The sequence below is a fragment of the Herpailurus yagouaroundi genome, unplaced genomic scaffold, assembly GCF_014898765.1.
Source record: "Herpailurus yagouaroundi ecotype Mexico unplaced genomic scaffold, PumYag 214, whole genome shotgun sequence".
NCBI lineage: Eukaryota > Metazoa > Chordata > Mammalia > Carnivora > Felidae > Herpailurus > Herpailurus yagouaroundi.
The window spans coordinates 2,746,454-2,774,319 of NW_024412445.1; the positions used below are offsets into that span (position 1 = coordinate 2,746,454).

Below are 27,866 nucleotides of genomic sequence, written 5' to 3' on the forward strand. Positions count from 1 at the left end.
CTGCCCCTCCCCCGTTCATGCTCTGTCTCTCTCTGTCCCAAAAATAAATAAACGTTGAAAAAAAAAATTAAAAAAAAATTTTTTTTTAAGTTTATTCATCTTTGAGAGACAGGGAGAGACAGAGCATGAGTGGGGAAGGGGTAGAGAGAGGGAGACACAGAATCCAAAGCAGGCACCAGGCTCCGAGCTGTCAGCGTGGAGCCCAACACGGGGCTCGAACCCACAAACTGTGAGATCGTGGCCTGAGCTGAAGTCGGCTGCTTAACTGACTGAGCCACCCAGGTGCCCCGGACTTGGACGGATGGCTCTTGGAGGCCGATGAGCTCGGTAGCAAACATTGCTTCTGGTGCAGAGTTTAGTGAGCAGGTCACTTGGGCTTCCACTGTAACCGGTTTTCTCCTTGGGAAAACAGGGATTATCTGGCCTGCTTTATCGGGTTCTTATGAGGACTAAATCAGATAATGTGTGTAAATGGCTAGCACGGGACTTGTAGGCCATTGCGTGAGACATTCCTTTCCTTCCGCACAGAAATGAGTGCCAGCATTATAATGAGTCACAGACAGCAGCCACGGAGTGGACTCTCGTGGATTATGTTTTCTTCTTTTGTTTAGAAAACTTGTTCGATGTGGCTTGGTTTTTTGGTAGCATTACCCTTTCGAAAATCTGTTATGAATCCCACACACCCGTGCTGATTTTCACGATGGTTACTACCTTCCTTTTCCCTGTGTGATTTCGCTTGTGAAATAGATGCCAGAAAGGTTAAATTACTTGCCTCAAATTAGGATTTCTTTCTTTTTTTAATGTTGATTTATTTTTTTTATTTATTATTTAAAAAAAATTTTTTTTAACGTTTATTTATTTTTGAGACAGAGAGAGATAGAGCATGATCGGGGGAGGGTCAGAGAGAGAGGGAGACACAGAATCCGAAACAGGCTCCAGGTTCTGAGCTGTCAGCACAGAGCTCGACGCGGGGCTCAAACCCACGAACTGTGAGATCGTGACCTGAGCTGAAGTCGGACGCTTAGCCGACTGAGCCACCCAGGCGCCCCTGATTTGTTTATTTTGAGACAGAGAGAGCGCATGAATGAGCAGGGGTGGCACAGAGAGAGGGGGAGAGAGAGGACCCCAAGCAGGCTCAGAACCATCAGCGCAGAGCCCAATGCGGGGCTCGATCTCACAAACTGTAAGATCATGACCTGAGCCGAAATCAAGAGTCGGATGCTTAACCGACTCAGCCAACCAGGTGCCCCGAGAGAGAGAGAATGTTAAGCAGGTTCCACACCCAGTGCAGAGCCCAACTTGGGCTCGATCCCAGGACCCTGGGATCATGAGCTGAGCCGAAATCAAGTCAAATGCTCCACTGACTGAGCCACCCAGTCGCCCCAGCAACTATAAGTTTTAAATTAGGTCTACGATGAATTCTGAGATAATTTTTGTATATGATGTTGGTGTACACTGAGTATTATTTTTTTGCATATGGAGATCCAATTGCTTCGGAAAGATTTGTTGTGAAGATTTTCTCCACTGAATTATCTCTGTCCCTTTGTTAAGTAAATTACTCACATGAATGGGTCTTTTCTGCCTCTTCTGTTCCAGGGGTGTGTTTGTTGGTCTCTATGCCAATATCACACGACCTCGATTAGCAAAGTTTTAATTTTTGAGTTTTATTGATGTAAGTACTCTTATTTCTATGTCAGTTATCCATTTATTTAAATAATCTCTAATTTCTACTTAGACATGAACTAACCTCTAATCTCTACACTCAGTTGAGTGTAATATAATAACAATAAGCCAGGTGCCCCTGATTCTTATAGTTTTAGTGTAAGTCTTAGCATCAGTGTTAGCCTTCCTACTTTGTTCTTTTGAAAAATTGTTTTAGGGGCGCCTGGGTGGCTCAGTCGGTTAAGCGTCCGACTTCGGCTCAGGTCATGATCTCGCGGTTCATGAGTTCAAGCCCCGCGTCGGGCTCTGTGCTGACAGCTCGGAGCCTGGAGCCTGTTTCAGATTCTGTGTCTCCCTCTCTCTCTCTGACCCTCCCCCCGTTCATGCTCTGTCTCTCTCTGTCTCAAAAATAAATAAACGTTAAAAAAATTTTTAAAAAATTGTTTTAGGGACGCCTGGGTGGCTCAGTTGGTTAAGCTCCAACTCTGGATTTTGGCTCAGGTCATTATCTCTTGCAGTTGATGAGATCAAGCCCTGAGTAGGGCTCTGCATTGACAGCACAGAACCTCTTTGGGATTCTGTCTCTCCTCTCTCTCCACCCCTTCCCCTGCTCACACACTCTCTCTCTCAAAATAAATAAATAAACAATTAAAAAAATAAAATCTTTGAAAAAATTGTTTTAGCTATTCTAGGTCATCTGAATTTTAGAATCTGCCTCTCGGTTTCTCAAAATTCTGTTGGAATTTAAACCAGGATTGAGTTGACTCTCTGGATAAATTTAGGGAGAATGACTGCTTAACTACACGTAGTCTTCTGATTCATGAGCACCGTGTATCTCTCCATTTGTTTATGTCTTATTTATTTTCTTCTTTTAAAATTTCTTAATGTTTATTTATTTTTGAGAGAGAGAGAGGCAGAGCATGAGCAGGAGAGGGGCAGAGAGAGAGGGAGACACAGAATCCAAAGCAGATGCCAGGCTCTGAGCTGTCAGCACAGAGCCTGATGTGGGGTTTGAACTCACGAGCCACGAGATCATGACTTGAGCCAAAGTCAGTCGCTTAACTGACTGAGCCACCTAGGGCCCCTGTTTTCTGTTAGTAATTTCGTTGTAGTACTCTTCAAATCTTTTCTCAGGTTATCCCTATGTATTTAACATTTTTGAAGCTTTTGAGATGCTACATTGAGATGCATAACTAGGATAAGTAAGCCCCCCTTGATAAGATATTTTACTTTTTCATATATTGTTGGATTCAACTTGCTAAAATTTTGTCTAACATTTTGCATTTGTTCCATGAGGGATGCTGGACTGTAGTTTTCTTTTCCTTTGATGTCTTTGTCTTATTTTGGTATCAAGGAAATCCTGGCCTCATAGAATAAGTTGAGAAGTTTCCTCTCCTTTCCAATTTCCTGGAGGAATTTGTGTAGAATTGGTATTATTTCTCCCTTTAACATTTGGTAGAATTTAGTAGTGAAGCCATCCCAGCCTTTAGTTTTTTCGTGGGAAGGTTTTTAAACTATACATTCAATTTCCTTAATAGGACTATTCAGGTTATCGGTTTCTTCCTGAGTAAGCTCTGGAAGAATGTGTCTTCCAATGAACTTGTCTCTGCCATGTAAATTGTCCACTTTAGTGTCATAGTGTTTTCTTCCTGCTATTCCATTATTATTCTCTTTTAAAATATATATATTTTTTAAAGATTTTATTTTTAAGTAATCGCTACACCCAACATGGGGCTCAAACTCCCGACCTTGAGGTCAAGAGTTGCATGTTCTTCTGACCGAGCCATCAGGTGCCCCCCTTATTATTCTCTTAATATTATTGAATCTGTAGTAATATCACCTCTCACACTTGTTCTCAGTAATTTGTGCCTTTCTTTTTTTCTTGATCACTTTGCTTTAGAGGGTCATCAATACTATTGATCTCAAAGAAATAGCCTTTGGTTTTGTTAATTTTTCTGCAATATTTTCCTTTATTCTATTTCCTTAGTTATCACTTTGATCTTTACTTTTTTCTTTATTCTACTTTAGGTTTAACTAACTTATTCTTTTAATATTTATTTATTTATTTTGAGAGAGAGAGAGCGAGCAGGGGAGAGGCAGAGAGAGAGAGAATCCCAAGCAGGTTCCTTGCTGTCAGCACAGAGCCTGACATGGGGCTCAATCCCATGAAAATCAAACTGAAATCAAGAGTCAGATGCTTAACTGACTGAGCCACCCAGGCACCCCGGGTTTCACTGACTTTGTAGTTTCTTACCACAGAAGTGGAGGTCATTGATTTGAGACCTTTATACTTTTCCAGTGTAAGTGTTTAATGTATAAATTTCTCCTTGAGTACTTTTTTAGTCATATCCAACAAATACTTCCATTTGGTTCTCTGATTTTTATTCAGTTTTAAAATACTTTTTCATTTACCTTTTGATTGCTTTTTGGATCCATGAGTTATTTCAAAGTGTGTTATTTAGTTTCCAAATAGTTGGGATCTTCCAGATACATGTCTGTTAATTGATTTCTAATTTAATTGGTCAGTGAACATTCTTTATATGACTAGAATCCTTTTAAGTCTTACTGAGCTCTGTTGTTTGGTCTAGAATATGGTCTGGCATGGCAAATGTTCTGTATGTACTTGAGAATATGTATCACGTTGTTGGCTGGGGTGTCTTAGCTAAATGTCAATTGGATCATGTTGGTTCATGGTGTTCTACAGATCCGTGTCCTTGCTGATGTTTTTTTTGTCTTCCTGTCATATCAGTTATCGGAGGGCGTGTTGGGATCTCTGACGATCACTGTGGGTTTGTTGATTTCTCCTCGTACTTTATATTGGTTTTTGTTTCATGTGCTTTGTATCGCTTCTCGGCCTTTTGGCTAAGATGTTTCATGTGCTTTGAGGCTCTGTTATAATGCCCATGAACATTTAGAACTACTCTGTCTTGATTCCTTGATGCCTTAGCAATATAAAGTTACAGTGATATTATCATCGAAGTCTACTTTAGTGCTTTCTTTTGCTTTGTGTTAGGGTGGTATGTCTCTTCTGTCCTTTTACTTTTATTTATGTCTTTCATTTCAAGTGCATTTTCATAATGCAACATACAGTTGGGTCTGGTTTTATCCATTCTGAAAAGTTTTGCCTTTTTTTTTTAATGTTTGCTTAATTTTGACAGCGACATCAAGGGAGAGGCAGAGAGAGAGGGAGACAGAGTATGTGAAGCAGGCTCCGTGCTGACAGCAGAGAGCCCGATCCAAGGCTTGAACTCACAAACTGTGAGATCATGACCTGAGCCAAAATCACTCAGCCGAAATATCCACTCAGGCCTCTGCCCATTTTCAAGTCAGATTTTTTGTTGTTGTTGAGTCGTATGAGTTCTTTACATGTTTTGGATATTAGCTCCCTATTGCGAATATCATTTGCAAGTATCGTCTCCCATTCAGTAGGTTGCCTCTTTGTTTTGTTAATGATTTCCTTTGCTGTGCAAAAGCTTGTTAGTTTGGTGTAGTCCCAATAGTTTATTTTTGCTTTTGTTGCCCTTGCCTGAGGAGACAGATCCAAAGAAATACTGCTCAGAGCTATGTCCAAGAGTTTACTGCCTCTGTTTTCTGTCAAGGGTTTTATGGGTTCAGGTCTCACATTTAGATCTTTGGTGCACTTTGAGTTTATTTTTTGTGTGTGGTGTAAGAAAGTGGTGCAGGTGCATTCTTTGGCATATAGCTGTCTGCTGTGCCCTACCCCATTTACGGAAGATACTGTCTTTTCACTATCGTGTACTCTTGTGTCCTTTGTTATAGATTAATTGGCCATAGAAGCATGGGTTTATCTCTGAGGTCTCTATTCTGTTTGATTGATCTATGTGTCTGCTTCTGGGCAGTACCACCCTCTTTCGGGGCAGTTTTGATTGATTATTTTTTCTCCCAAGTCTGGGTCACGTTTTTCTGCTTCTTTGCATGCCCGATGAGTTTTGATTGGATGCCAAACATTTTGAGGTTCGCCTTGTTTCCTGCTTGCCATTCTGTTTTTCCTATGTTCTTGAAAACAGTTTGATCCTTTCGGATCTTGCTTTTAAGGTTTGTTAGGACTGGAGCGACACTCGGTGCGGTTGCAAATATTCCCCAGGACTGAGGCGAGACTCATCGTGCGTCTTGTACTCATTGTCTCGTGAGATTGTGGATTGTTCCGGTCCGGCTGATGGAAAGAGAATTTGTTCCTGGCCCATGTGATCCCCGGATACTTTTCCGGAATCCTTTTGGGTGGATCTTTCCCTGGTCTCCGGGTGCTTTGTCACCTGCATGCACTGGTTTGTCCTCAGCTGGATAGTTGAAGAAGGCAGACAGCCTCCATCTATATGGCTCTGTCTTTCCTGGGAGTCTGTTCTGTGTATCTGTGCCATCTTCCGGACTCTAACCTTCATCCCCTCTGCTCAGGGCGCCTGACAGTTCCTGCTCAGTTCCACCTCCTGTGTCATGGCCTGGATGCTTTCCTTAAGGCAATAGACAAGATAATCAGGGTCTCACCTTGTTTATTTTCTGTCTTCTATGGATCACTGTCTCCATTGCTTGGTGGCCAGGGATAGTTGGTGTTGGCCAGAAGTGGGAGCCAGATCACAAGGATTTCTAACCCTTCTTTGTTATTTTTTCAAACACATCAACTGAACCACTGTAGTGTTTTTTGCTTTGGCAGATTTGACTGTTGTTTCCAACTTGAGATCGATATATGAAATGCCTTTCTATTTAGCTTTCTCTGAGGAATCTCCTTGTTACGAAGAAAACATGGACTGGGAAATCATCACTGATAATTATTTTGACTTTTTGAGTAACTTACTCAAGTCTCCAGCTGCTTCCATAGCCAGGTAAGTTTTCAGAACCCAATTTCCAGGTTTCTATGTAACTATTACCTGAAGACAAGCAGAATCTAGTTGTAGGAAATGCTTTTGCTTTAGAATGTGAGCTCCTTATTTGGCTACTGAACAGTGTTTCATATTAGGTGTTCAATAAACATTTGCTCCATAGAGTGTATATGACTCATGTTTCCACGGATTTTGAAAAGAAAAACAGATGAAAATAGTAAACTTTTCTCTGAAAAGCATGAGTTACAATAGATACCCCAAAAAGTGCAATGTTTGGAAAATAGTCTCATCTAGTTGCCTGCTTGAGTCATGGCATCAGTGATTTAAGATTCTGGTAGTTTTGGAGACTTTTGAGGAGAGAAGTGATCTTTGGAATTAAATCTACCAGATTATATGCTATCCTGCTACTTTGACATATGCATTGTGGTAGAAATTTTTATGTATAATTATGGATATTTTATATAGTTTATTTCTCTAATTTTTAAAAACATGAGTCTTTCATTTTATTTATTTATTATTACTTAAAATTTTTTTTAATGTTTATTTTTGAGAGAGAGAGAAAGAAAGACAGAGCATGAGTGGGGAAAGGGCAGAGAGAGAGGGAGACACAGAATCGGAAGCAGGCTCCAGGCTCCGAGTTGTCAGCACAGAGCCCGACGTGGGGCTTGAACTCACAAACTATGAGATCAAGACCTGAGCCGAAGTCAGACGCTTAACTAAGTCACCCAGGTGCCCCTATTTATTTATTATTTTTAAGTAAGCTCTACACTCAATGTGGGACTTGAACTCACAACCCTGAGATCAAGAGTCGCCTACTCTACTGACTGAATCTGCCGGGTGCCCTGAATATTATGTACAGTTTAAAGCACACTTTATTGTTCATGGGTGTGCTGGGAAGAGATGGGACAGAAGCTTTGCATTAGAGCATAGCTTTCAGACTCAGGAGTGGAACCTATTCTATGAAGTTTGCTAAAAATACAAATTCCCAGAAGCTCTAGACATTGACTGTGTGTAGGAATCAGGTTTCTGTAGATTTAAGAAATTCTCCAGGTGCACAGCAAAATTCAAGAGCCATTCTTCAACATCTCTCTGGACCTAGGAACTGTCACTCCCAAGAAACTTTTAAATCTCGGGGGTTAGTGGACCAAGGAGGAAGAGCACGGGACACACCCCCGAGAGAGTCAGTCCCTTGTTCAGTTTGGATTTACAATACCTTACTCTCCTGAAAGTCTCAAATATTTAGATGCCCTAGAAAGACAGCAGTAAACCTCGTCTGTCTATGCTCCGAGGGCATGTTTCATTTTATAGCTGTAGACCCAGAGCAGCTGGCATAGTATCTGTCATGATAGATGCTAGGTAACTGGATGTTGACCTAATGAATGAGTGAAGAAATAAAAATAAGGATGGACATTAATCGTGATGGGTATGAAGAGTACTGGGCCTGGAAATAGAAACCCTGGGCCATGTCCTGTTCCAGCCGTATAATCATATAAAAATAAATATAGATTTATAACAAATATATAAATATATATTTGTGTATATATATTCATTATATATTTATGTTATATAGTATATTTATATGTATCTATTATCATATATATTACATATAATATATAATAATAAGTATATATAAATATATTATATATTAAATGTAAAATATATATAATATATATAAATTATATATAATATATTAAAAAATATATAAATTATATATAATATATAAATATGTATAAGTTATATATATAAACATATATAAATTATATATAAATTATATAATATATAAATACACATAAATTATATATAAATTATGTACAATATATAAAAATATATATAAATTATATATAATATATCAATTATATGATATATATAAATATATGTAAATAAATATATAAATATATAATATATATTTAATATATAATATAAATATATATAATTTGTATAATATATAAATAAAAATATAATATAGATATATATAATTTGTATAATATATAAATAATATATATTATAATAAATATTTATTATAATATATATTATATATTGTAATAAATATAAATATGAATATAATACAGATATAGATATAAATATAAATAAATATTTATATAAATATATTTATAAATATAAATTTGTATAGATATATAAATATAGACACAGATATAAATATAAATCATATAAATATATATAAAGTGGACAGGTAGCTCCTGAGTTAATGGAAGTTAGTACATTTCCCAAGTGAGGACTTCTATTTATTTATATTTATTGAAAAACATTTTTAACGTTTATTCATTCATTTATTTATGTAAAAATGTTTAATGTTTATTTATTTTTGAGGTAGAGACCGAGTATGAGAGGGGGATGGGCAGAGAGAGAGGGAGACACAGAATCCGAAGCAGGCTCCAGGCTCCGAGGTGTCAGCACAGAGCCTGACACAGGGCTAGAACTCAGGAACTGTAAGATCATGACCTGAGCCGAAGTTGGATTCTTAATCGACTGAGCCACCCAGGCACCCCTGACTTTTATTTCAATGTTTATTAATTTTTGAGAGAGAGAGACAGCATGAGTGGGGAAGGGGCAGAGAGAGAGAGGGAGACACAGTATCCAAAGCAGCCTCCAGGGTCTGTCAGCACAGAGCCTGACGTGAGGCTCGAACTCATGGACCGTGAGATCATGACCTGAGCTGAAGTCAGACGCTTAACCAACTGAGCCACCCAGGCTCCCCTCCAAGTGTGGATTTCTCTTGCGAGTGTGGACTTTGTCATAACCCCTGAGTTGCTCCTTTGAGAACTCCTTGCATTTTACAAGTTAACCCCTGGAGAGAAAGTACACTATCTAAATTAATGAGTTTCTAATAGTGGGAAGTGCCAGCATTGTTTAACGAACACAGGAATTGCTTCTGGAACAGGCAATTCCAACAGTCGTCCATCCATAAATCATAGGGGGAGGTTTCTGACACACTCTGCCATTTGGACTCCGCCTACAGGCAAGACATTGTGAGACACAATAAGGAATCAAAACCCGAGATTTTTCCAGCATACACAGCAAACTTACCTTGAACAATCCTACATGTGAAATCGTGGAGTAAAGTAACTTAAAATCCATTGTTTTTGGTGCAGGAAGCAGATTTTAAGCTAAACACATGTATGTGCATTTTGGATTTGTAAAACACTTCCAGCGCTCACATTAATTTAATTCCCTACATTGTGTGGTAAATCCTTCATTTATGTTTTACTCTAAATAAGTCTGAGTATTATCCTGAAAAGTTGATAAATTGAATTTGTCTTGAATTTATTTATTAATTTATTTTTGGATACTAAAACAATTCTGCTAATCTTTTAGGATCTTGAATTCCTCCAAGGAACTTCTCCTGATGGAAAAGAGATTGCATTCCCCGGAGGACGAGCAAATGCACTTTTTTTTATCGCTGGTGGGATTTCTGGAGAAATTATTGCCTAATCCTTTCGACTCGCCCCGGGTTCCCAAATCCCGTGACCGCCCATCTCCCACCGAGACTCTTCTGAACACAAGCCATTTGTGGGTAAATCATTCAAGAAGTTTAGAGAGAGACCCATCTGCTCTTGATACTCAGAAACTTCTGGAACTTGGCAAAGCAGTGATCGCAAGAGCACAAGCTCTTGAACGTCTCTGGACAGAGAAGGAATCAAATGATATTTTGAGATTTATGGAATTAGTACTTTCTGAAATGAATCCCAAGCTCCTGGAGTTGTGGACGGATGGAATTTCAAAAGGGGAAAGAGACACACTGGAGACCTTGACTACAGGTCTTAACTTTTCTGTTCCAGAAGACGAGAGGGTTCTTAGCAAAAGCTTTAACTTTTCTCAGTTGTTCCATTCAGATTGGCCTCCATCGCCATCTGTGAAAATGGACTTTGTACATTTATGTGAAATGGTCCTAAGCAGCCTCTATGAATTCGGATTTCTGAGGCAGGGCCAAGTCTCAGAGGCTCTGGACGTAGTCTGCGCTTTACGGAACCTGTCTGAGCGTTTCTCAGCCCTTCCTGAACCCGAAAAACGAGAAGTTGCTAAAATCTTGACTCAGCTCTATCTCAGCGTCTTCCAGGACAAAGATTCGGCTTTGCTTCTGCAGATTTATTCTTCCTGGTTCCAATCCATGTCTGAATTCTTGAGCATTCAGGGCACAGACTCTTTGCTACCCTCCCTTGCACAAATCTCAAAACACATTTTGGATATCATAAAGCAATTTCATTTCCAGAACATCAGTGAAGCATTTGCATTTTTATATGAGACAACAGGGGTTCTCGAGGGAATTTCGGAAGGATCTTATTGTCAGCAGTTGCTTTCATTTTTTAACTACTTGGAACTTCAGGCCCAATCCCTGGTGTCTACACAGGGCCCCGAATTGGAAGTGATTCATGCTACGTTGACAGGTCTCAAACAGCTGCTCGTGGCCAACGAGGATTTCCGTATTTCTTTCTTTCAGTACATGAGCCAGTTCTTCAACGGATCAGTAGAAGCCCTTTTGGGTAATGAATGCTTTGCTTTGGATAGTAAAAACGTTTCTTCCGTGAATTATTCAACAGACAGAGGGTCTTCCTTTATTCTTCCATGGGCACAAATTCTTTCAAACCTGTCCGCGAATGGCAGTGTGTTCAATGAGTTAATGGCTGTTCGCTGCACCGTCTCGTGGCTCCAAATGTGGGCTGATATCTGGGGAAGCATATCTCAGATATTCAAGTTTGGCGTGAATATTTTCACTCCTCTTCATGATGGCCTCACTCAGCTTCTGGATGAATTGGAAGGTGATGTGAAAGTTTCTAAAAGCTGCCAACGAATGTTTCCTACCCACCACCCCGCCAGACTCATACTGAATTTGTTTAAAAATGTAACCCAAGCTGATGGCTTTCATGACTGGGATGAGTTTTTGAGTCTCAGGGATCTTTGGGTAGTAGTGGGTGATGCCTTAGTTAGTGTAAAGTCACTTAACCCCGACCAAGTAGAGAAATCCCTTTTCACCATGGAGACTGCCCTGAGTCAGCTAAAGACATTTCCATTAAACACAAATGCCAGCAGAGAGTTTTTATATTCTCTGCTTGATGTTTTCATGGAGTTAAGCGATACCTCAGAATACATCGACAGAGATGTACAATTGTTAAATCACTTTCTTTCAAATAACCTCACAAATCATGGAATGAAGTTTGAAAGTGTCATCAACGAGCTAAGAGAAACAATGTTATTGCTTAGAAATGTGTCACGTGACCAAGATTTATTGTCCTGTGCCAATATTTTCCAAAATGTTACCGAGTTTATTTTGGAAGATGGCTTATTATCTGTAAATATCTCACAGAGGACATTACATATTCTGGCCATGTTCAATTCCACATTTTCCTCCGAGGACACAATCAGCAGACGGAAGGGGTGCGTTGCATGGGTAGATATCATGAACCATCTGTACATGATGTATAACTCCAGTGTTTCACAAGGTTATCCTCGGGGTATTTGGAAGAGTTTCAGAGATGTAGAGAACAAAATTAACTCTACATTGAAGCTTGTTACTGGAATGCTGAATATAAAGGACCCTCATTGTTCGTTCAACATGTCAGATCCAGATTGTGTGAATACTGTATTGAAAAATGTAAACGATATCCTAAATGTGATACTCACTGAAGTCTTTGAAGAGGAAAAGGTACCTAAATTAGAGATTTTATTAACTCTTTTAAATGATTCCACAGACCAAGTAAGGATGATTATCAACAACTTGACAAGAGACTTTGATTTTGTATCTCAATCCCACTGGAAACGTTTTACTGGATTCGTTCTAAGACCCAAAGAAATGTCAGATGACTTACCTAGCCGATTTAAAAATCTTTGGCTGCATTTAGTAGCTCTGGGGAAGGAAGTTCAGAAACTTATGAAGGCTGTCTCCACTCACATCCTAGAAAGTGACTCCTCTTCTACATCCGAGAAGCTTTTCAACGTATTTGCTACCAGTCTAAAAGAAAAGGATGTCAACAGCTTGGGCAATTCATTATATCAGTTAGCCAGTTACCTTGCCTTCAACTTCTCTTATGATCTCCAACATCCACCACAAATGAGTCCGCACAAAATCACGAAAGCTGTAGGACTTGGTATCCAACTGATGAGGGATGTGTTCAACTCCCTGACGCCCTCAGTTCTTCACAACATTCCACGAGATGCAGGTAATAGTCAAGTGTTCAAGAAGGTAACTTCTCTCCTGCGTACTCTCAAGAAGCCAGACATAGACCTACTGGTCGACCAACTTGTACAAATGAATGAAGCGCTAACCGATTTCTTTAAGAACGTCAGTAGATTGGGTCCTGGCCGTTTGGGGGCCAACCTGCTTGTTGGCTTGCTGGAAAAATTTGTGGACAGCTCACATTCTTGGAATGTCAATCACCTGCTCAAGCTCTCACGCCTGTTCCCGAAGGATGACGTTAACGCGGTGGTAGACGCCTACTACATGCTTCCTCATGCTGTGAAGCTCCTGCAGAGAGGAGTTGACAAAAACATCACAGAAATCCTCGAGGATGTCTACAAGTTCACTGTCCTTCATGGCATCAGCATCTCAAATATCACCAAGGAAGACTTTGCTATTGTGATAAAAACTCTTTTGGACACGGTGGAATTAATATCAGATAAACCAGCAATTCTTTCCGAGGCTTTAACTTGCCTTCCTGTGGTCTGGTGCTGGAATCACACGACTTCTGGATCGAGGCAAGATCCCAAGGTAGAAGCCTGTAGATCCCACGAGCTCATGTCTTCTTCCTTTTATCGCAAAGTGGCCAGAGTACTCGACCTGCTCCACCTCTCTCCCGTGGGTGGAGGTTTACAATGTTCGGATGAAGGCTCACAGGAGGAGATTTCTAGGACGATGGTCTGTGTCATTCATGAACTAGTGGACTGGACTTCCATTTTTCTAGAGCTGTCCGAAGTGTTCCACGTTCAAACTTCACTTGTAAAAACCATGCGAGAATTTTGGCATAAAGTGTTACCGTTTGTCCCGTCTTCTGGAAATCAAAGCAACGGTGGCATCTCTGAACTTTGTGCCCACGGCCCCCTAAAGCAAGTTGCTTCGCAGATCATAGCAACACTGAAAAGTGTTAGCTTTACAAAAGTTGCACCAGATGAAAAGATTCTTGATACACTAGCCAATTTAAGCAAGATCCTCAACATTAACGAAGGCACAGAGGCATCTGTTCAAAATAAGATTTCCTTAAATTTGGAAAGGATCATGAAATTGCCTTCTGGGGATCGGCACCTAGAAAATGGTGCCCATTCTGTAGACTCTCCATTTGTGATGTTTCTGGATGCTAACGTGACGGACAGTGGTTTAGAAGCACCAAGCTTTACTAAAACAAGTGAAGTGACTTATAACTCTTCTTACTTTGAGGAACTGTGGCTTGAGGTTGAACAAATCATGACAGAGCTAAGCCACGACTTTCCTATCAGACACCTGGTTTCTGAAATTAACAAAGAAATTCAAATGATCAGTTCAGAGACTGTTCATAATATAACTTTGCAACTTGCCCGTGTGTTTGAAAGCCTGGGGTCCTTGTCACTGAAAACATCAGAAATCATTGAAGATTTTCTATTGGGCATGAAAAACTGGCTCCATAAACGTGCAAACAAAGATGACTCTAGAATGATTGAGACGTTATTTCTTCTGACAGCCAACAAGAATGCAACTGATGATACAGCTCTGTGGATCAAAGATTTTGCTACCTTTTTGGGTTTTCTCAAAGCCATTTCTAGGGAAGGTGACCTTGACGTTGCCCATTTGACACAACTGCTAAGCCAAGAGCAGCTAACTAATTTGTCGCTCGTTCAATTCCTTTTTGAAAGTGTCCTAATTAATTCAATCAGTAAGTTAGCTGGGAGTTCTCTGGAGGCAGCCTCAAATTCGAGTGATACTGACCTTCAGATAACGAATTTCATTAACCTCACCTTGAACCAGACTCCTTCAGGAAATGGTGCCGGCATAATCCTCCCACCAAGAAGTGCAGTGGATTTCATGGAACAGCTTTTGCAAACGTTCTTCTCATTTTTACTGGAGGAAAATTCTGAGAACAGACTATCTCTTCTGCTGAAGGCCTTCCACAAAGACATCGCTGCAGAGATGAGGTGAGTTTACTTTTGCTTGGTATAGTAAATGCGGTTGTCACACGTTACAATCTGCTTTATTTCCTGAGCGTGTCAACATCAGTGACAGCATTTGTACCTACCACCTACGAGTGACCTTTGGCATGAATTTTGTCTTAAAGGACATTTTATTAAAGTTTCAAGCTGAGATAATTTTGATGATTGTCATCTAAGTAGGAAACACGTTATAGAAACCTAGCCCCTGGCAATTAATTGCTTATGCTTTCTTACATTCTTGGGTTATGAAAATAGTTATGAAATTCTATTTTATGTGGAACTTAAGCCCTATTTCTTATATATGTAGATGCATATACACGGTCATAATTGAATCGATGTATTAACTGTCTCATCACAAGTGAGGGGTTTAAATATTCTTATTCCAGTTGATCTCCTGTGATGTTTATATTTGGAATTGAGGAAATTCTAAAACTTTAAATGCTTTTTTAAAGAGTTTATTTATTTTGAGAGAGAGAGAGAGGGAGAGAGAGAGAGAAAGAACGTGTGCACAATCGGGGGGGGGGGAGAGAGAGAGAGAGAGAGAGAGAGAGAAAGAGAATCCCAAGCAGGCTCCACACTGTCAGCACAGAGCCTGACACAAGGCTCAAACCCCTTAACTGAGAGAGATCATGACCTAAACTGAAATCAAGAGTCATCAGATGCTCAACCGACTGAGCCACCCAGGCACCCCAAAATTCTAAAACTTTAAAACCGAGAGTCACGTTAAATTTTTTTCATATATCCTTTTTATTTGTTTTGTTTTTGTTTTTGTTTTCATTCTATTCGAAGCTTGCCAGTGAGAAGGCTGGAGGGAATTTCTAATTCATTCTGTGACGTCTGTGTCAGTCAGGGCTCAGCCACAGAAATAGAACCAGAACAAGGATTTAATTCAAGGATTGGCTTCTGTGCTTTCAGTGGCCAGCTAAGCAGGTGCAAAGTCACTAGAATGGGCCGTCCGGAAGGCACGCTTAGAAGCAGGCAGAATAGCATGGGGAGGAAATTACTGTCTGCAGGAGGCAGTCAAGGGTGAGGGGAGGTGACTGGCAGGCAGGGGCTATTTGGGGTTGCTAGGTCAGGGAAGTTTAACGCCCGCCCTGAACACCCTCCAACCTCCCTGAACGCCCTCCAACCGATGAAGTCAGACCCCACCCCCGGGGCGATATCCTGTCTTACTGAGTCAGAGTTTACTCACCAGGGGCTTTAATCGCACCTGTAAAATCGCTTCCCAATGGCACCTGCGTTAGTGTTTATGCTGCAAACTGGCCACTTCCCTTTATCCTTCACTGTCATGAGGGAAGACACTGTCACTCATGGAGACCCACAGCTCATGGCAAAGAGATTCTTACGCTGTCGCTCAGCCTAGCTACTCTGATGCATCACAGCCATCACCTATCTGACCCATTTGCTAGGACTTTGAACGTTCGGGAAGATGTTCCCTTTTGCAGCGAGAGGCACTTTATTGATTTCACCTTCCTGTCTTTTCTAAAAAGCCAAAGTATGTGCCTTTTGAAGTGACTAGGTTTGAGGCATCCTGACGGGACTATGCGTGAAATTTCTCCACCCTTTTCATTATTTGGTGCCACATAATGGCACCTTCTGGAAGGTGCGTTAGCATGTTGTCTTGCAGACTGTGTGATTCCCCCATGATGCTCCTGTACAGCCAAAATGTGACTCTAGGTTTTAATCTTCCCATGGCTGAACATGAAATTAAAACACATTTATTTATAGCTTTGTCCCAAAGGATAAAATTCTAGAAATTCTGTCACTGGATCAATTTCTTACCATCTTGAAAGACGACAGACTGATGAGCATTTTCTCAAGTTTAAAGGACGCTATACATCATCTCATCCAAAGGCCGTTTATTTTAGACAATGGACAATTTCATTTTGATATTCATCGAGGACTGAAGTTCATGAGAGATTTATTTAGTGCTCTTCCAAGGGAAACCTCGGGGACAAACAAGTCGGAAGATAATTTGGAGTTTCTTACGGTTGTGAGTCACTTGCTCCGCCACAGGAACAGTTCTGAAGACCTCTTCCAACTCAATCACGATCTCAGGTCAGCCCTTCAGCTTGTGAGAGAAACTTCCACAGAGCTAGCACGGCTCATGGACGCGCTTACCCACTCTCCTCACAGAGGCTTCCGTAACGTGTATCCCGCACTCCGAGAAGTCATACTTGCTAATCTCACTGGTCTGCTTTCCTTTATCAATAATTCATTCCCTCTAAGGAACAGGACAACGTTAGAAATGACCAAGAGATTCCTTGGTGTTCTCTCAAGAGCTGGTGGAGAAAGTGGTGCCCTGGAGCCCCTGTTGGAAATGACTGACACCGTGACCTTGCTGGTGCGGGACATTGCCGACATGAGAGATCTTGCCTCCTCGGTGAACTCCGCCGTGGAACTGGTCAGCCTAGCCCAGAAGGTTTCCAGGAAGGTGGCCACTATTTTTGAAGCCCATTTCATCTCTAGTGCCAATGACACCGTGAAATTCTTTGACAGTCTCTATTCTGTTTTGCAACAAAGTGTTCGAAAAGCTGTGAATGAAATAACGACTTTGAAAAACGTAGACCGTTTCCTATCTGAAAAGATAAACAACTTGTTGACGCCGTTTCTTGACTTGGCTTTTGGGATGACTGGCGTCACACCTAATAGTTCACAAGACTCTGATAGTGTCAACACGTCATCTAGCACATTCTCTCATGTGAACCAGTCCAAGGACTTTTCTGATATTTCGGAAGAAATTGCTGAATTTTTAACTTCCGTGAAAATCAATTTGGGGGCTATGGAGCTTCTTCTGGTAGCTTTTAATAACGCAACTCAAATATTCCGTATGGATTCTGTTGACCTATGGGAAGAAATTTTGGATTGCTTCGTTCCTATAAGTAGTATCATCAACCAGATAGACTTCTTGCACCCTCGTCCACTCCCCACTCATTGTTGCCCTCAAGGTACTAAATGGGAAAGAACCCAGGAAGTGATCCTGTTTTTGGATGAAATGCTATCACGAGACAGCACGGAAATAGGGACGTACTTGAGAATGGCGATTGATTTCACCTTGGAAGCTCTTTGGAGTAACTTAGAGAAGGATAACAGGTCTGTCTTTAATCTGTTGCTGACATTGGTTCAACATCCAGATGACCTTCTGAAAGCCATAGAGACAGCTGGGGAGGTCTCTGGTGGAACAGGTGATCTGAGCGAAGCTTTGTTTTCCAACGCATCTCTGATTCCGAATGTAACTCGTCAACAACTCGAGCAATCAGTGCAGATCATGTTAAGGAGAATAGCTCTCTTGAGAAAAGAATTTCCCCTGAACAACTCTCAGTGGGTAGACTCCACGAGAACATTGTTCCAGCCCATCTTTGAGAGTTTTATTAATGCAGCCACTGGAAAGAATACCACATCGGGGAAAGAAGAGAGCATCGAGGAGGTGATGGCTGATTTTCCTTACATCCTCAAACCGCTATCAAGTTTCGAGAAGTACCTGAAGGAACTAATTGCATTGACGGAGTGCTGGCAAGAGGTCCCACTGATGGATCAAAGGTAAGAAAACGCCCGACTCACTTCCTTTTTGCCCCATTGCAGGAACTACAAAACAGGACTGCGCAGGAATGACCTCAAACCAGGTTAAGTATGATTCTCGACTTAACTTGATAGCACGCTGGTGTCTGTCCAGTGTCTTCACGACCTGACCCATGATTTGGCATTCAAATATGCTTTGGGTTTATTAAATGCTGTGTGAAAGTACATGCTTTCATTTTCAACAGTAAAAACTTCTTCTTCCATTCACTCGTCCCAGGCTAGATACAGACACAGCTTTTCTCTTCATGTGCTCTGGCTGCCAAAGGTCATTACCGTGTGACAGGCAAATGAGATTATAAGGTTATGCGCACCATGCAGAAAATCTTGCTTTCAGTTGTAACCATCCCTGGAAAGGGCCAGGAAGCTGTTGACTTCTTCCCTCTTTAAGGATTTTATTTTATTTTGTCATGTTTATTTATTTATCTATTTTTGAGAGAGAGAGAGAGAGCGGGGAAGGGGCAGAGAGAGAAGGGGACAGATGATCCAAAGCGGGTTCTACACCGACAGCACGATGCCGGGCTCAAACTCATGAACCATGAGATCATGACCTGAGCTGAAGTTGGACCCTTAACTGACTGAGCCACCCAGGGGCCCCCAGAATTTTGCTTTTTTGTTTAAAATTTTTTTTAACGTTTATTTATTTTTGAGAGAGAAAGAGACAGACCATGAGCAAGGAAGGAGCAGAGAGAGAGGGAGACACAGCATCTCAAGCAGGCTCCAGGCTCTGAGTTGTCAGCACAGAGCCCGATGTGGAGCTTGAACCCACAACCTGTGAGATCATGACCTGAGCTGAAGTCGGATGCTCAATGGACTGAGCCACCCAGGGGCCCCAAGGATTTTACTTTTAAGTAATCTCTACACCCAACGTGGGGCTCGAACTTATAATCCCGAGATCAAGAGTCTCATGCTCTACCAACTGAGCCAACCAGGCTCCCCGGCTTCTTGCCTTTCTAGATTCAACCCAGCGCTATGGTTGATCCACTTCCAAGCAGTGCCTCTACCCCTGAGAGGCAGGTCAGGGGGGCCTTTCTCCCGTCCTGTTACTCATTATGTTCTGGAAGCTTCTGCTCCCTCAGGTTGGAGGATTTGTGCCCTGGGTAGTGCAGCCTCAGAGACTCTTCTTTGTCCCAGTCTGTCCTTCCTGTGTGTGATGGAACCGTGTGGATGTTCCCCAGTCCCTGCCTGTTCCTACCTTTCTCTCATTCTCATGAAGAGATTGGAGGTGCCCTCAAACCCTCGCTCACCTGCCAGAGAGCTTGACCTGTTTCCTGCTGGTCCTGCTGCTATGGCCACGTTTTAGAGCTTGGAAGGGTTTCCTTGGTTAGTTAAATAGGGGCCTCCCGGCATGAAGGCCTGTCACTGCTTCAATATTTGTGTGTTGGCTTTGGAGGCCCTTGCCTCATCCTTGCGTTGGCTCTGGTCCCAGACTATGCTGAAGGGGACTTTACAAGCTGCCCTGAATCTCCGTTTGAGCTGGGGGTGGTCCTGGCAAGCCCTCTTCACCAACCCCAGTTTTGATCTGATGTTTCCCACTCTCCAGGGAGGGAATTTATCCCGAGACTGGAAACCAACTGGCTGTGAACCGGCTGTGTGGTCACCACTTTGTCAGTAGAGTCACAAGGCTGGGTTCCCAGCGTTCTCCTGCTTGGTGATTACGTGCCTCTCTTCTCTCTGTTTTCACTCTTTCTAACATCGGCTTCTTCAATGGGGAAGACCTCAAGTGCCCCAAACAGGTAATCCCATTGGTCATGGGTTTGAGGTCTGACTTGCCTGACTTTTTTTTTTTTTTTTTTTGAGAGAGAAAGAGAGCAGTAGTGGGGGAGGAACAGAGAGAGACAGAGAGAGAGAGTCCCAAGCAGGTGCCATGCGGTCAGTGCAGAACCCGACACGGAGCTCAATCCCACCAACCGTGAGATCATGACCTGAGCTGAAGTCAGACGCTCAACTGGCTAAGCCACCCAGGCATACCTGGGGAAAGTAAATTTAAAACAAGATGCTGTAAAAACACAGAGTTGCATTAAACCCCTGCCCCCCCCCCCCAAAGGGTTTGGTTGCCACGGTGTTCTGGAGAATTCTGAATGTGGCATTTACTCAGATGTGACGTCTCCGTGTCTGCCCCAGCAGCATGTGTCCCAGAGTGGGTGACTCAACACAGAGGTCTCAGAATCCAAGATGCTTTTCTTCTTTCATTTTTAATCGATCTCCAGACCTTATCTCGCATATTTCTTTTCAAGGAATTTCAGGGAATTTCTTTGGGCAGGTGTGCCGTTAATCAGTTAATGTCACCCACGTGAGGGATGGCGGGGGGAGGAAGGAATAGACGGACGCACACTTTGTTCAATTTTTTTAGAAGTGCCTCACAGATGATGTTGTTTATCTGCTCGGTTGTGTCTGATTTGGAGGACGTCTTTGAATTGTGGGAAGAGTATAAGCTCATCTATGAGTGAGACAAAAGCCATTTGGGGTTAAAAAAGAAACAAGAGGCAAATGTGAATTCCTGGTCCCACTTTGTCAGCAGTGTGACGGCAGAAGTGAGCAGGGTTGCCGCTGTGTGCTGGCACAGCCCTTCGAGAACCACCGTTGTGGCTGGACCAGCCCTGTGGTTGCGTGACGGCCTCAGCAGCGAGCCCAGGGGACTCTGAAAAAGTAATGGTTTGTGACTTACGAGTTCCGGAAATCCCACAGCCCACGTGGGGTCACAAAAGGAGGTCATGCGTGGAAAGAGTGCAGGCTGGGGGTTCCGCTTTATTTGGGGCTGAGGGTGGGGTCCTGGGGTATTGTAGGCTCAGTCTCTGTTGGTGAATTTAAAACAGAAGATATTTGGGGCACCTGGATGCCTCAGTTGGTTAAGCGTCTGACTTTGGCTCAGGTCATGATCTCATGGTTCATGAGTTGGAGCCCCGCATCGGGCTCTGTGCTGACGGCCCAGAGCCTGGAGCCTGCTTCAGATTCTGTGTCTCCCTCTCTCTCTGCTTGTCCCTGCTCATGCTGTCTCTCTCACTCTCTCAAAAATAAACACACATTTAAAAAAATAAAACAGAAGAGATTTGAAGCATGGGAGGAGAAAAAGCAAGCAGCTCGAACGGTCAGTTGGAAAAATCATCCAAGATCTCGAAAACCAAGGTGCCTCAGTGTGGCGTGGCTGGTAATGTGTGTTTTTGAAACACATTGGAGGTAGACGGACGTGTTGGCAGTTAAAGGTTGAGCCAGGCACTTGCGTCACAAGAGGAAAAACCGGGGGAGCCTGGATGGCTGTCATTTAAGCATCCTGCTTCGGTTCAGGTCATGATCTCACGGTTTGTGAATTTGAGCCCTGCATCAGGCTCTGTGCTGAGAGCTCGGAGCCTGCTTAGGATTCTCTCTCTCCCTCTCTCTCTCTCTCCCTCTCAAAATAAATAAATAAACTAAAAAAAATGAACATAAACCCCAAAAAAGAAAAGGAGAATCCAGTGGCCAGGACTCACATCACAGCAGCGTATGAAAACTTTGGTTCGGTCTGTGTTATTCCAACCCCTCCAAGTGGACTCAGTAAAGCCCAACACCCGTGCACACACGTGTACACACACATGCTACATACCCCACAACCTTAGGCGTTTGTTCAGAGGTAAGAATCTCACGTCTATACAGATTCATCCGTTGCAGTGAATTCTCCACACGTAAACGGTCAACCGTGAGATTTCTTTCCACTGCCCTTCTCCTGTGCTTCTCATTTTTGCCACCCTCTGATCCTTTACCCCCTTCCGTTTGAGAATGGATCGAGACAAGGAGAGGGCGGATATCCGGCTTAGTGGCCACAGGGTGGATGCTTCGAACTACGGCGGGAGACTCCGTGTTTCCTCGAGGTGTAGACAGCTATTTGTGTGTCTGGATGGAGTGTTGCAGGCGTAGAGTTACCATTTATTGTCGCGTGCGTGAAGGATGCACGTGGCTCGCTGATTTTCACCCGTTAAGGCCACTGTCTATTGTTTTCTTTAGTGTTGCCATGTGTCGGATTTTCCAACAGCCTCGGAAACCCCCGGAAGCCGTGGCGACTCTGCAGAAGGTGACGATGCTGGCTCTGCACCTGTTCCTCATCCTTGCAGGTGGGCTGTTCCTGGCCCCGGGCCGACGTTCAGGGTTCGGCTGTCTGCGAGATGGGTGGGTTACCCCCGTGTGTCTGGTCCAGTGCCTGACTTCCGAGGCCCCCAGGGACCTGGCCCCCCAGGTCCCCCACGTTCCCACCCATTGCGACTCTTCTCCAGCCAAGGCGGGTGGCCCCCACGCCCCCCAGCTGGGCTTTTGGTCTGCGTCTTTGCTCACAAAACGTGCATCCTTGTCTCCTTGACTTAAACTCCAGCGCGCCTGGGTGGCTCAGTCGGTTAAGCGTCCGACTTCAGCTCAGGTCATGATCTCACGGCTTGTGGGGTTTGAGCCCCACGTCGGATTCTGTGCTGACAGCTGGGAGCCTAGAGCCTGCTTCGGATTCTGTGGCTCGCTCTCTCTCTCTCTCAAAAAAAAAAAAAAAAAAAAAAAAAAAAAATCAAAGTCTGGCTGAACTGTGGTCCTGAGCCAGAAGCATGGCCTCCCTCTCGGCTGGCAGCGACGCCCAGCAGACCTCGGTCACGTGCAATGTCTGTGCCCTCATTCCTACGCCTCCCTCTGCCAGAGGAAGTGTTCCTTGAAGGCAGCAACCACGTCTTCACCCTCGGTGCCCATCCAGTGCCTGGCACGGAAGATGCCCCCTGAATTCCCAGGATACTCTAGCCCCCCCGCGCTGATGCCCTAGAAGCCCCCCTTCCTGCAGCCGTGTGTTAGGTCCCTGGGAGCAGGACCCAGTGCTCATTCGGTTCCGCCTCCGCGATGCTCAGCACGGTGGCTATAGTCCCGCGCAGCTCGGTATTTATCTTGTAAATGAATTCGCTTGGGTCTTAGGATCCTCGTACTGTTGTGAAATCCCTGCGCGGACCTTGTGGGAACAAAGGCACTGGGTTCTCCCAGACTTCGCGTGGTATGTGGGCGGTGCATGTCACAGCGCTCCTGAGCCCAGGGGCTGGATCCGTGCCGCTCCAGGAATTTGTCATGCGCGCACACGTCACCAGCATCCCATGGCGGCTCCTGAATGGGGCCACACCGCCCTCCTCGGGGCGGTAAGGCCGGGGAGTGGGGCAGCGGGTGCGGGACAGTCCAGGAGACAGGGCCCGGCCCCGCCCTCTGCAGCTCTGTCCCCGCAGCAAGGCGGCAGCCGGTATTCATCACGCGATGTCACACCAGGCTGGGTGTCGCTGTCCCCGAGAACAGCACAGACCCCAGCTCCACCCCCACGGAAGTGGAATCAGGCCGAGTGGGGCACACGGTGGGGGCGGGCGCTTCAGATCAAACGGGCCGAGTCTGAGTCCAGCTCAGCAGGTGCCAGCAGAGCGAACCTTCCAGAGAGTGGGAACCAGGCCCAATTCAAAGCTCACTTAGGAGGCATAAATAGAGCAGGCTCGGGACACGGGTCGCCACATTGGTCCTTGCCTGCTGTGGGTGTTGACTCGTGCGAGGCCACCCCTTACAGGGCAAGTTGAGGATGAAAAACGGTAATTTTGGGACCCACGCAGGCATCGTTTACCCTGAGAAACATGGAAAAGGAATGTATGTGTGTGTTGGGGAGGAGGTAGTGAGACATCTGGTGAGTAGATGTCAAAGAAACCCAGGTGTCATGTGCTTTAATTCTTTTTTTCTACATTTTTGTTAATGTTTACTTATTTTTTGAGAGAGAGAGAGAGAGAGAGGGAGCGTGAGCAGGGGAGGGGCAGAGAGAGAGGGAGACACAGAATCCGAAGCAGGCTCCAGGCTCTGAGCTGTCAGGGCCTGATGCGGGGCTTGAACTCGTGAACCACAAGATCATGACCTGAGCCGAAGTCGGATGCTCAACCGACTGAGCCCCCCAGGTGCCCCTTTGTTCTTCTTTTTAAAGAAAAATCTCTCCTCCCAATTAGAGATGTTGCAAATATCGGCAATTCCGTTGAAGATGAAGCATTAGATACCCAGGTACGCCTTAGGACGGGCACCAGATGTCTTTGGCATGGGGAAGCATGCCCAGGTAAAACGCAAATCCCGTTTTGTTCTGCAGCCCGAAGGCTTCCCTGACGTTGTACCCAGCCACCTGCAGACATGTCATTATTCTGACATTTCTCAGCCAGCCAGCGTGATGGCTTTTTTTTTTTTTTAATTTTTTTTCTTTTTTTTTCACTTTTTTTTTTTTTTTTGGGACAGAGAGAGACAGAGCATGAACGGGGGAGGGGCAGAGAGAGAGGGAGACACAGAATCGGAAACAGGCTCCAGGCTCCGAGCCATCAGCCCAGAGCCTGACGCGGGGCTCGAACTCACGGACCGCGAGATCGTGACCTGGCTGAAGTCGGACGCTTAACCGACTGCGCCACCCAGGCACCTCTTTGTGATGGCTTTTAAGTGAACTGAACGTTCATTAACAGCTAGATTTATATTGATTTTGTCCTTCTGCTTTGCAGCTGCCAGATTGATACAGCATGCCAGAAATTACATTAGCAACAGAATTAATTTTGAATTTTTGTGTTTCGAGAAAACTCAGGCATGCCTGAGTCCCATTCAGACTGTCGCTCCCATTTTTTCCTTACTGAACTGTCACTCCATGTATGGAGTAGGAGGGCAGTGACAGGCGGGGACCGGGGATGTGCACCAGCCAGTGAGGATTTGGGGTGGCAGGTGGGGGGCCACAATGGGCACATGGCTTCTCTTCTGTCACACAAGGGAGTCACACTCGGATCAGGTCCTGTTACTACTGAAAATACAGTAGTTATTTGCATGTCAGAGAATTACGTTCAGGATCACCACGAGGAAGGCCATCATTTTTGTCCTCTGGATCTCATACTCGAAGTCCGTTAGAAGCGTCTGTATGAGGACAGGGCATGTGGCCTGATGGGCTCATAGACCTTAGGGGGAGTAAGTTGTCTTCTTTGATCTTCGGTTTCCCAAATTGGCAGACTGGGGCCCAGGAGAGTCAGGGGGGCTGCCCAGGGCTTGGGAGTGAGGAAGTCAGGGCCTCTCTCCTGCCGAGGAACCTGTGGGACCCAGAGGAGCAGAGGGGAGAGGTCCAGAAAAGGGGGGCGGGGCTGCAAAGCCAGAGCAAGGTTTTCCAAAGTGTGCAAGAGCCGGGATTAGCCACAGGAGCCGTCAGAAGGGCCAGGCCTACAGCAGCGATCTGAGGGCTAGTAAGACTGGGCTGCAAGCTTGGTGGGAGAGGCCCAGACAGCAGTGCCTTGGAGGGCACACTGCCGGCCGATGTCGGATGCAGGGGTGGGTGCGGGCAGATGTGACAGCCCAGCCTGTCATCCCCAACCTGCACCTTCCAGAAACGCCAGGCCTCCGTCCTCACCTCTCGCACTTTGTCATTTTATAGCAGGAAACACAGGACATAGTCCTTGCCTAAAGTCTCACACAGGCAGTGAGTTCTTTCCTGGAGCATTCGATGCCCTCCTAGGTCTGGATAACATAACCCCTGAACACGCTGTTATGTCTTCTCCAAAGCAGAGGGGCCACTTATCTTCAGAGATAGATGCTGTCGTGTCTAATAGTGCTGTACCCCTTTTGTTCTGTATTTTAGTGAGGGGTTGCTTAAGAGACATAGTTTACGTTTTGTACAATAGGGAGATCTCTTTTCAAAATCTGAAATAGCGAGATCAATGAGAAAATAGAAACAAATGAGGCATTCATGTGGTTGCTTCTAAAAGCAAGGCTGGATATATTCTTCTATTTTTAATTAAACATTTTTTTTTAATGTTTATTTTTGAGAGAGAGGAGGGGGAGATTTTGAGTGGGGGATGGGCAGAGAGAGGTAGAAACAGAATTGAAGCAGGTTCCAGGCTGTAAGCTGTCAGCACAGAGACTGACCCAAGGCTCAAACTCACGAACTGCGAGATCATGTCCTGAGTCGAAGTCGGATGCTCAACCGACTGAGCCCCCCAGGCTCCCCAAGACTGTGTGTATTCTATGTGGACTGCATTGTATATGGAGTTGGCCCTTGAATGATGAGGGGTGGACGTCCACTCCTCATGCTGTCGAAAATCCACATATAATTATTGATTTCCCCGCAAAATTAACTACTAATAGCCTACCTTTGACCAATAGCTTTAACATAAAAGGTCAATTAACATGTGTTTTGTATGTTCTGTGTATCATACATTGTATTCTTTTTACAGTGTATTTATTTAAGTACTCTCTACGTCCAGCGTCCAGCATGGGGCTTGACCTCACAACCCTGAGATCAAGAGTCCCATGATCTACTGATTGAGCCAGACAGGCAGCCCCTTATACGTTGTATTCTTGCAGTAAACTAAGCTAAGAGAGAAGAAAATGTTATTAAGAAAATGCTAAGGAAGAGAAAATACATTTGTAGTGCTGTCCTGTAAAAAATGCGTGTGCAAGTGGATGGACCCGTGCAGTTCAAACCGCTGTTGCTTAAGGGTCAACCATAGTTCAAAGCAGCTTTTTAAAAAACTGCTTTTGACAAACAACGTCATAATGTAAGAAGTAGGACCGAATTTTTTGCCGAACTGAAGAAAATAGAAAAGATTTTGCTACTCCTGACAATGTATTTTATTTTGCATAATGAGCAAGGTGACCATATTTACCAGACATCTACTAGGCGCAAAGGCGTGTGCTGGGGGCCAGCAGTGACCTGAGACAAGACATTCAAAGGTCCTGCTAGGTTCTCTGCCGCGTGTGCAGGCGGGGGCGTGCCTGAGGCGGTGACGTGCGTAAGCAGGGACTTGCCGGAAACTAGACCTGCAGGAACCAGGGACGTGCGCGAACAGGGACGTGCACGGAGCGGGACGTGCCTGAGCGGGACGTGCCTGAGCGGGACGTGCGCAAGCCAGGAACATGCACAAGCCAGGAACATGCACAGCTGGGGACTCAGAGGGGACTCAGAGGGGGCCAAGGACTCCTGAGGCAGGAGCTCTCACGGGCAGGGTCAGGAGGCATGATTCGCCCTGCAGGAGGTGCAGGTGGCTTTGGGAAGCAGGTAGGAGCACCAGGGATGAGGGGGACAGAGGCGGCCGTGGCTGCAGAAAGCTGTGGATGCTGCACCAGCCTTTGGGCAGATTCTCACTGTCGACGCAACATGAGCAAATCTTTTAGAAATTGTAAAAAAAGGAAGGAGTTTAGTTCGAGCCCACGTGAGGTCAGCTGCCCAGGACACACAGTCTTCACAGAGAGGAACGCGCTCCTGGGAAGGAACATTTGGTGCAGGTCGGGTATGTTCTTTGTTACATGGAGAGTTCATCAACAAATCATCATCAGGAAGGATGTTCCAGAGAATTACAAAGTTTATCTTATGCTTTTAGTATGTGCAAGGTTGCAGGCTTTGGAGGTGTGGGTACTTAGGGAGATTTTTAATCTTTTAATTTATTTTTTTTATTTTCAAGAGAGAGAGAGAGGGAGAAAGAGAGCACGAGAGGGGAAGGGGGAGAGAGAGGGTCTCAAGCAGTCTCCATGCTCGATCCCATGACCCTGGGATTATGATCTGAACCAAAAGCAAGAGTTTTTGACACTCAACCACCTGAGCCACCCAGGTACCCCATGGGAGATTTTTAGTCTTTATTAAAAAATTTTTTTAATTTTTATTTTTGAGAGAGAGAGAGAGAGAGAGAGCGCGCGTGC

The 27,866-nt window shown here is 44.2% G+C and overlaps 1 protein-coding gene across 1 annotated transcript in view; it reads left to right on the forward strand.

Moving 5' to 3' along the window:
• The window catches only part of ABCA13 (ATP binding cassette subfamily A member 13), a 412,425-nt gene that overhangs the window by 85,038 nt on the left and 299,521 nt on the right, over positions 1 to 27,866 (forward strand). The window contains exons 16-19 of the mRNA XM_040455040.1: positions 6,386 to 6,500; positions 9,831 to 14,612; positions 16,356 to 18,167; positions 22,182 to 22,288. Of these exons, the coding sequence (XP_040310974.1) occupies positions 6,386 to 6,500; positions 9,831 to 14,612; positions 16,356 to 18,167; positions 22,182 to 22,288 (6,816 nt within the window). The remainder of the gene's footprint in view (positions 1 to 6,385; positions 6,501 to 9,830; positions 14,613 to 16,355; positions 18,168 to 22,181; positions 22,289 to 27,866) is intronic.